This window comes from Benincasa hispida, chromosome 5 (assembly GCF_027475165.1).
Source record: "Benincasa hispida cultivar pf3 chromosome 5, pf3_genome.v1.1, whole genome shotgun sequence".
Lineage (NCBI taxonomy): Eukaryota > Viridiplantae > Streptophyta > Magnoliopsida > Cucurbitales > Cucurbitaceae > Benincasa > Benincasa hispida.
Window position 1 is genome coordinate 31,292,108 of NC_143482.1, and position 9,848 is coordinate 31,301,955.

Below are 9,848 nucleotides of genomic sequence, written 5' to 3' on the forward strand. Positions count from 1 at the left end.
TATTCAAAACATTTATTTACCTTAAAAAGATGGTCTAAAATTTCTAACAGCATTCAAAATATCTCATCCATTATCAATTAACTTGAAAACAAGATATATAAAATTTTTACACTATTTGAAAAGTATTTCTTTTCATTTCAAAGAATACTTATGTGGCTAAGTATGGAGGCCGACCCTAGAAGACAAAAGGCCATAAAGACCAATCATGAAGAAAAAATTATGTCTCCGTGTTTAACTTTTTGAACCAACTACATCATGTGCTTGGTGCTTGGGTCTACCAATTTCTAACAATTAAGTTAAATTAGTAATTATCCAATTAATTATTCGAAAAATTAATTAGCCAAGTGAACGTTAGAAATTAAATTTATATATAACCATAAAAGAGTACACCAAATTTGAGGAATATAATTGAGTTGATCGTCAGAGTGTTGTGACTAAGTACAACACGAATGTTACGTAATTTAGTTACCAACACTAGATATATTCTTCTACTCCATCGATATTATGAGACGACCATATTGACATGATTTTTTTCTGTGGGTTGGAGGTAATTTTCTATGAGAGATATATCAAATAAACAGCTCATGATTTTGTAAAAGAAGAAAAAAGGTCAACGCTTTTGTATTAGGAATGAATAGTGTCCATGTTCATTCTTAGGAGGGAAAGGGCAAAGCATTGACCTGACCTTCTTATTGTTTTATATTTTGCCTCTCAAAATAATCGCTCTCAAAATCCCATTATAAATACACTTCTTGATCCCCTCGCCCCTCACACCAATACATACACAAAAAAACACACACACAAACATCCCTTTTTCTTTTCCTTCTCTCTTCTCCTCCCTTTTCGATTTCAAATTTCGATAGTGTGTGAACTCACACTGTCGAAATGAGTGGGCGGATTGTGAGTGACGAGGGAGCGGAACAGTTGGGACAGCGAAACGAGAACGTAGCACCGTCCTCGAAGGTAGGTGTGCCACCGAAGAAAAACGTATGGGAAGAATTTAATTCTGTGGTGAAAGAGACATTTTTCTCTGATCAGCCTCTTCGCCATTTTAAAGATCAACCTAAGGGCAAGAAAGTTGCTCTATTTTTCCAAGGCCTCTTCCCCATATTCCAATGGGGAAGGGGATACAACTTTAGAAAGTTCAAAGGAGACCTCATTGCTGGCCTAACTATTGCTAGTCTTTGCATTCCTCAAGACATCGGATACGCCAAGCTCGCCAATTTGCCCGCTGAAAATGGACTTTGTAAGATCTTTATCTTAAGCTTTTAGATTGACTAGTGGTGTAACATAATATTATGCAGGACGTTAGTCTTGTGTTTGAAAAATTGAAATTTCAGTTTTTAGTGTTTGGAGCGCTGAGTTTATTATTATAATATGTTGTTATTATAGTCTATAGATTGTAACATTATCTATTTAGGGTACAAACTATTTTAGTTTAGGTAGAAAGTAGTAAAGACGATAACATAGAGAGGGTGAAGATAAGTGGAAATAATAAATGTAAAAGACCATCAATATATATTAATTGGTAAGAAAATAACATTGTAGGAGTTTGAAAACAATACCTCTTTCTTAGTAGGACCGAACTCATGCAATTTCATGTCTAATTACGATCTAATTCTAGTTTATTAAAACCAGAGGTTTTTAGTTCTTTAAACATCATTTCTTTCCCAATTAATAAGATTGAATTTTGCATGGTTGTAGATAGCAGTTTTGTCCCCCCGTTGGTATACGCCGTGATGGGGAGCTCTAGGGATATTGCAATTGGCCCCGTTGCGGTCGTATCCCTTTTGCTCGGGACGCTGCTGAGGCAAGTGTACGACCCGACGAAGGAATTGGAGCAGTACAAGCGGTTGGCTTTCACGGCGACTTTCTTCGCCGGAGTAACTCAATTGGCTCTAGGGTTCCTCCGACTCGGATTCTTGATTGACTTTCTGTCACATGCCGCGATTGTCGGGTTCATGGGTGGCGCCGCCGTGACCATCGCCCTTCAGCAGCTGAAAGGTCTTCTTGGCATAGTAAACTTCACCAAGAAAACTGATATCATTTCTGTGATGCAATCTGTTTGGAGTAATGCGCACCATGGGGTTAGCTTCTTCCCTTCGTTATTTCTATTTTTTTTTCCTTAAGTTATGTTTCTTTTTTTAAATTAATCTTGTTTGTTTTTTCATTCTTTGTTTTATATTCCATGAAAAAATAATAATAAAAATTTGACAATCCCTCTGTCTGTTCTAACTATGATTGTGAATTTATGAATTGTGAAAATTTATGGATAGTTTATGTTATTGATATATTATTTATCGACATGATGTCACTATATATATTAATCAGAGATAAATTTATAAGATAATATTTAGAAGTGAATTTAAAATGATTACAACCACATTTTTATCATATTCAAAATTATTATAAAAATATTTAAAAAATGAAAGTATATTATCATGGTAACAGATTCCTTTTGATTGCTTCTACTTTATTTTATTTGCACTTTGTTTGTCACACCTATGCCAAATGAGTGGAACAAACATGTAAATCACTCAATCTTATAAAATATCTTAGATTATTACTTTTATTGTCAAATAATTTTAAGATGAAATCCCATGTTATTTAGTACAGTGTTAAATCCCATAAAGCCCAATAAGAAAAATTGAGATCCAATCTAAAATAGTAAACTCAAAGAACACGTTGAGAATCCTACATTAAAAAACATGGAAAAGCCTCATGACAATCTTTAAAATATATATAGATTACTTGTTTCATTGCTAATTGGTTTTGAGATCGATAAAACACACATGTTATCTAACAAAGTCACCATTTAGCTAACAACCGAAAGTCAAATTTTATGTCAAAATGAACTTAACTCGTGGTAGTTGACATGACTTTCCTTCTTAGAGGTTAGAGATTTGATCCCTACCGTTGTAATAGTAAAAAAAAAAAAAAAATTAAAAAAAAAAAAAAAAAAAAAAGTCAAATTTTATGCAAATTTTGGAAAAAAATATATATTTAATTGTTTGTTTGGATTGCAGTGGAACTGGCAGACTATACTCATAGGGGTTTCATTTTTGGCCTTCCTTTTGGCTACAAAATACATTGTAGGTTTTTCCTTTACCCTTAAACTTTAAATTAAATTTCCTTTTTATAAATAATAATTTTTAATCTTTTAATATGTTCTTGACTTTGAATCCTTAGGGCAAGAAATACAAGAAACTATTCTGGATACCAGCCATTGCCCCCTTAACATCTGTTATACTTTCCACATTTTTTGTGTATATCACTCGAGCAGATAAACATGGAGTTCAGATTGTAAGTTTCTTTTAATTAATTGGCAAAATTGTAATGGATAGTACGATTAGGGTTAATAATTAAGTATATAGCAACATTTTTAAATAATTGTAAATATAATAAAATCTATCTGTAATAAATATTATCGCTGATAGACTAATCTAATACTAATAAACTTTGAGATCTGAATCTAAATTTTATAAATTCTTTTTTATTGTTCTATATTTGGCAATAATTTAAGTCTAATTACTATATTTGCAAGTATCCTAATTCTTAATTAATTATCTATAGATATAGATAGATATATATATTTGACCTTGATGAATAATTTACTATTGTATTCACGTAGCATACACATCATACTCTATTTTTAATTCAGGGTGTTGTTTGTTTAATAATATTATTTATGTTACATATGTGGAAGAAATTCTGCACTAATTTCTTATACCTAATAGTATTAGATTATTTTCAAATATAGAAGGATGAGTCAACTTATTTATAAATATATCAAAATATTAGTGTCTATCAGAGTTTATTAGTGTCTGTCATCGATAGATACTAACATTTTGGTTATATTTAAAAATATTTTTAGAAGTTTTGTCATCTAAAATAATTATCTATGGTATAATTCACTTTTTATGCTCAAACATGTATAGATTAATACAATAAACTCTCAATTTCATTAATCTAGACTTTTCGCTAAGTGTTATATTTTTTTACCCTCAATTTATAATTAATTGTCTTCGTAAACTCACTGATTTCAATAATCTCAAGTTCTACACAAATTATCCTCAATGCTTTTTATAATTCAAATTTTAACAATTATGTACTGAGTATATGTTTTTATAATCCATCAAAAATATATGAGAGAACTTTCTTTATAACAACTTTCAAATTAAAACTAAAAAAAAAAAAAAAAAACAGAGAGAGACAAACATGGTGACATTTTCGAAGTGTTTAAGGTTAAAATGCAACATTTCTTTAAATTTGGAGTGCAATTTGATGAAACTTAAAACTTTTTAATAATCAGTTTAAAATATGATTATTGGCAATCCAATAACGTTATTATAAACATATATGGTTTTATTATTTTTTTTTTCAGGTAAGACACTTAGATAAAGGAATAAATCCACCATCCCTTCATGAGATATTCTTCCATGGAGACGATCTTACCAAAGGTTTCAAGATTGGAGTGATTGCTGGTTTGATTGCCCTCACGGTACACTAATTTTATTTCATCAACTCGACTCATCAAATTACAGTAATACTCGATTGCATTTATCTTTATGTGGCTTAATCGTATGAAATAAATAAATATAGAAAAAAAATATGAAAAAAGTTTATCACATAGAAAACTATGATTGAATTAAGATGAAGTGCACAAAAATAGCTACAAAACTGCATGCACCCAAGTATTTTGTTCAAATATTGAGGCTATGTTTGGGAGTGATAAATGATGGCTTTTGGCTTGGACTAAAATTGATTTGAGAGAAATTTAAAATAATTTTAAAATTAATCTTAGAAGAATTTGTTTGTAGGTGCTTTTGGTTAAGGTGATTGACTGAGAATCAATCCAAAAAATGGTTATATAGTTCAATTTTGTTAACATATTATCGGTGACATCATTTTTTTTTATTTAAAACCCTTAAGAAAAGCAATGTCAAGTATTGCCCCTCATTAAATGCTTAATAATATCTTGTTTTAGCATTTGTAATGACACACACAACTAGATTTAATAACATATAAGTTTCAAATTTTCTTTCAGATACATCTTCCTTACTCAGTATATCAATCATCAATCATGTATATAAACACTTCACTAACAAATAAAAAACTAAATTAATAATAATAAATACTTATCATAATTATTTAGTTTTAAGATTTTACAACCAAACATAAATATGTTTATATAAAAATCTCAATTTTACAAAGTTAATTCACCTAAATCTCTCTTTTTCTAAAATCACTACTACAATCATCACTCTCCATGTAACAAATTAAACATGCACTAATTTATTTAATTTGTTGGTTATTCTTAAATTGTAGGAAGCAGTGGCAATTGCAAGAACATTTGCAGACCTAAAAGACTATGAGATTGATGGTAACAAAGAAATGATGGCTCTTGGAACCATGAACATCGCTGGCTCCATGACTTCTTGCTATGTAGCCACAGGTTTTCTAAACATATAACTTCATTCTCTTCTTTTTCTTCTTTGTTTTCCATTGAATCTTAACTGACTTCTGCCACGGCGGCCCATACGTAGGATCGTTCTCTCGTTCAGCAGTGAACTACATGGCCGGCTGCAATACACCGATGTCGAACATCGTCATGGCATGTGTTGTTCTCTTGACATTAGAGGTCATCACACCCCTTTTCAAGTACACCCCTAATGCCATTCTCGCCTCCATCATTATTTGCGCCGTCATCGGTCTCATCGACATCGACGCCATGATTTTGCTTTGGAAGATCGACAAATTCGACTTCATTGCTTGCATGGGGGCTTTCTTTGGCGTCGTCTTTGATTCCGTTGAGATTGGTCTTCTCATTGCTGTAACTACTAAACTTTATATCTTTTATTTTTATTAAATTACGAAGTAGCCTCTATAATTCTAAAAGTTTAGATCTTAATCCTTATAATTTGATAAAATCTCATAAATAGTTTCTTTAGTTTAATAAAATTCTTATAAGTAGTGTCTAATTCAAACAATATTAAACAGGTTAGTTTGTCATTGTTCAAAATTCTATTGCAAGTAACAAGACCGAGAATTGCGTTGCTTGGGAAGCTCCCAAAGATTCCTATTTTTAGAAACATTTTGCAATACCCTGGGGCAAAGAAGATCGCCGGAGTTCTAATGGTTAGGGTTGATTCTTCAATATACTTCTCCAATGCCAATTATGTCAAAGAAAGGTACTTTAACTTTACTTCTAGTTTCCATTCTATTTCGTCTCCTTTTTCACCGATCTTTTTCGGAGTCGATCAAAAGTCTTATAGTGGCTAGATAGGGAAAAGACCACCGGGGTATTTTTATTAGTATGAAATCTTTTGGATAAAATTAAAAGAAAAGTCAAGAGGGTTTATTCTCAAAATAACAATGTCATACCACTATACAAATATGTGGGGTAATGTTAGCCTTAACAAATGGTATCAAGACCGTATCTACTTAACAATGTTGATTGAATCCTTGGTGCCAAAACAAATAAGTTGTTGACGCTAAAAGGAAGTAGGCGCAATAGACGTTCAATGTTGAGTTCTATCTAATTAGTGGTGCACTCCAACGAAAAGGAGTTGGTAGTGGATGAGAGAGCCAAACAATAAATATGACAATTTGATTGGAGTTTATGTGATACTTCATTAATTTGAGGGGACGATTGTTATGAGTGCAATCAAAATCTCACATGGATAAGAAAAGAGCATGATCGTGAGTATATATAAGTGAAGGATAATATCTTAATTGTTATGAGAGTTGCATTCGGGATGAAACCAAAAATGAAATAACTTGTTTATATCCAAAGTAATGTTATCCTATCATTGAAAGATATCTAAGGTTGGGTTGTCCCTTACAAATTTGTGTAACCTTATTTGGATCCCAACAAAAAGCTTGGAGAGTTGCCATTCTTAAACTTCTGTAACACAATTATGACAAACAGTTGTTTTTTTTTCTAATGGTAACAAACTATTCACATTATCCTTTCTAATGTATATTTGATAACTAACTCTCATACAACTCCAGGATACTGAGATGGCTGGCAGATGAAACAGAGAAGCTAGAAGACCAGTCTTTGCCGATCAATGTTGTGGTCGTTGACATGTCTCGTAAGTAAACCGACCAAATCGAAGAAGTCATTGTCGATACATATATATGCATCAATAGTGAAGAATTCATAAGTAATAATTTTTGTGTTTCCGTGGCAGCCGTATCCGACATCGACACAAGCGGCATCCATGCCTTGGAGGGTTTGCACTCTCATTTGCATAAGAAGGAAATTGAACTTGCACTTGCAAATCCAGGCCCAGTGATCATGGAGAAGCTCTTAGCTGCAAACTTTGATAAGGTCATTGGAGAAGACAAAATTTTCCTCAGTGTTAACGAAGCTATTAAGATTTATGCTCCAAATGCTGTTCTTGATCCTTAACAATCACGAATTGTGTAATATAATTATTGTCTTTTTCCTAAACATGTCTATAATATTGGTGTTTTGATGTTTGTTGTTGTTTACTTTATAGTGTATAATTATGATCGGCTGTATACAAATTTCAAATGGTGTGAACCATGTTTGCGAGTATATATGTAAATTACATCAAATTGAGGTGTCTATTTATGGAAAAATTATTCGATTTAAACAATAAAAATTTGGTTCTCTTCATAACGGTTGAATTTACATACAAATTTGGACTACTTTTGTAGTTTTCTTCTCCTACAATATTAATAAAAAACATTTTATCCACATTATAACAGCCTCCTTGAATAACGTCTTGTCTGGAAAATATATCTAAAATCCGAATCAAGGAGCTTTAGACACTTTTTACTAAACACTAGGACTATTTATTAAATTTGATAACCTGTCATTGATAACCTGTCTTGCTCATACACATCTATAATTCATTGGATCTCCCAAAAATCATTTGGTTGTATGCTTTTAGGAAATAAAAAGGTTTCATATACAAAGCAAAGGTTTGTAATGATTGGAGGAGAACGAGTTTTTTTTTTCTTTTCTTTTTTGGATAATTCTAAGAATGACTTGACAAAACTTCAACAAAAAGTAGAAAAAGGATAGAGAATAAAGGGGGGCCTGGCCCATTTGGATTGATTGGAGATAAAACAAAATCATTTTTATTTAAACTATTTTGATAAAGAAATTATTTTAAATAAATTTAAAAGTGTTTCAAAAGTTTCAAATGGTTGCCAAACACTTCAAATTTTTTCTTAAATGACTTATTTTTAAAATTCACACTTGAAAATTTTAACTAAATACACCTTCACTACAAGAAAATTGACTTTTTTTCGAAGTAAGCTTATATGTCATAAAAGTACACCAAAACGCCATCGAAATTCTATAACATCAAACTACAATTGATCAACTAGAAAAAAAAATTTACGCATCTCTACCAACATTTTTTGAAATCTATCCTCAAAACAATTTTCTAATTCGCTTATTTGACGCCTAAGGGCTTCTACCTCAACCTGTCTTTGTTGTTCATATTCTTTTCTTTGTCGTTCAGATTCTTGAAGTCGTTGTTCGGACTTATTAAGACGACGCTCAAGATCGTAAAGCAAAAAGGGAGAAGAATATCTCATTACTTCCTCCCTGAAGAATTCTGTATAACTTAGACTCGTAAAGCAAATGAGGATGCTTTGTCTTGACATTTTCCTGCACATGAGAAAAGTAAAGCAAATTAGATTTATGTTTTACTAAGAACATGAACTGGCTCATAAAGAAAACGAAGACTACAATATTCAGCTCAATAAAACATTACTAACACAATGAACAAATAACCATGCATCCAAAAACCCAACTAAACACACACACAAAATCTATTTGCTTTAAAATTCTTTGCATTCACTATCCCTCTAAGTAGCATAACCGGAGAGGATCAACGTTCCACTCAACTTAACCAGGAAAATTTTAAAGTAAAACCAAAAGAGAACCTGTCTGTCTATCAGCATTTGCTATACTAGGAGGAATTCCAGAACTGGTTCCAGTATCGGCACCCTATAAAAAAAAAAAGTACACTCAATGTGGTTAAAAGAAAGGGCATAGTTGTACAACAAAAGCAAGTCACATAAAACTAACTAGGGCACGGGTTGGAGGAGTGGCCAACTATGACTGCTGATACTTTAAAATGGTCCAATCAAAGACTAATCAAACTGGAAACCTGTAGCAAGAAAACCAAGAACAGCAAAACAGACAGGATTTCAATAATAGACAATTGGCAACAAGAAAAAAAGCTGCAAGTATGAACTATGAAAGAAAAACTTATTCAAGTTATTCTTTTCAGATAAGCATAATCTGGCTTATACCTTAATTTAGGGGGAATAATGCGTTATGCACTAACATTCAAATAAGCATAGCATGCAGCATCTTTTCTATAGCATCAAAGAAATTGCACGACAGCTCCTTCCAAGTAAAGCTCAGCAATACAAAAGGTGTTCATTGAATCATTGGATATAAGTAAGGCAATTTACAAAAAGAGAATCAGAAATACATTAGGAGGGAGAACTATCGATACAACACAAAGGCAATACATGATCGGCTTAGTTTACCGTTACTGCCCATGGGGTACAAATCTTCCCCCCAACAGCAAAAAAAAAAAAAAATCTTATAAATCTTGTTGTACATTATGATAGTCACAATTAAAATAAAAAGTAAATAAAGGGGAAATTACAAGGTTTTCAAATGAAGGGCAAGAAAAAATGCTCTAGGTACAACTATGAGTATCAATTAGTTTTGGATTAGGGCCTAATTTAAGTTCTTCGCCTAACTATGCAAACTACAGCCAACTTCTATAAGTTTACAATGAACTTCAATACCTTGCCCTTGATCAATGCGCTATGCACTAAAATAC

The 9,848-nt window shown here is 31.9% G+C and overlaps 1 protein-coding gene across 1 annotated transcript; it reads left to right on the plus strand.

Annotated features, from left to right (window-relative positions):
• The first annotated feature begins 770 nt into the window (after positions 1 to 770).
• LOC120078522 (sulfate transporter 1.2-like) lies at positions 771 to 7,680 on the plus strand. The gene is made up of 10 exons (XM_039032794.2): positions 771 to 1,246; positions 1,705 to 2,087; positions 3,027 to 3,092; positions 3,190 to 3,303; positions 4,385 to 4,501; positions 5,329 to 5,455; positions 5,547 to 5,833; positions 6,001 to 6,191; positions 7,015 to 7,097; positions 7,197 to 7,680. The coding sequence occupies exons 1-10, from the start codon at positions 886 to 888 to the stop codon at positions 7,415 to 7,417; spliced, it is 1,950 nt and encodes a 649-aa protein (XP_038888722.1). The 5' UTR covers positions 771 to 885; the 3' UTR covers positions 7,418 to 7,680.
• Positions 7,681 to 9,848: the final 2,168 nt, after the last annotated feature.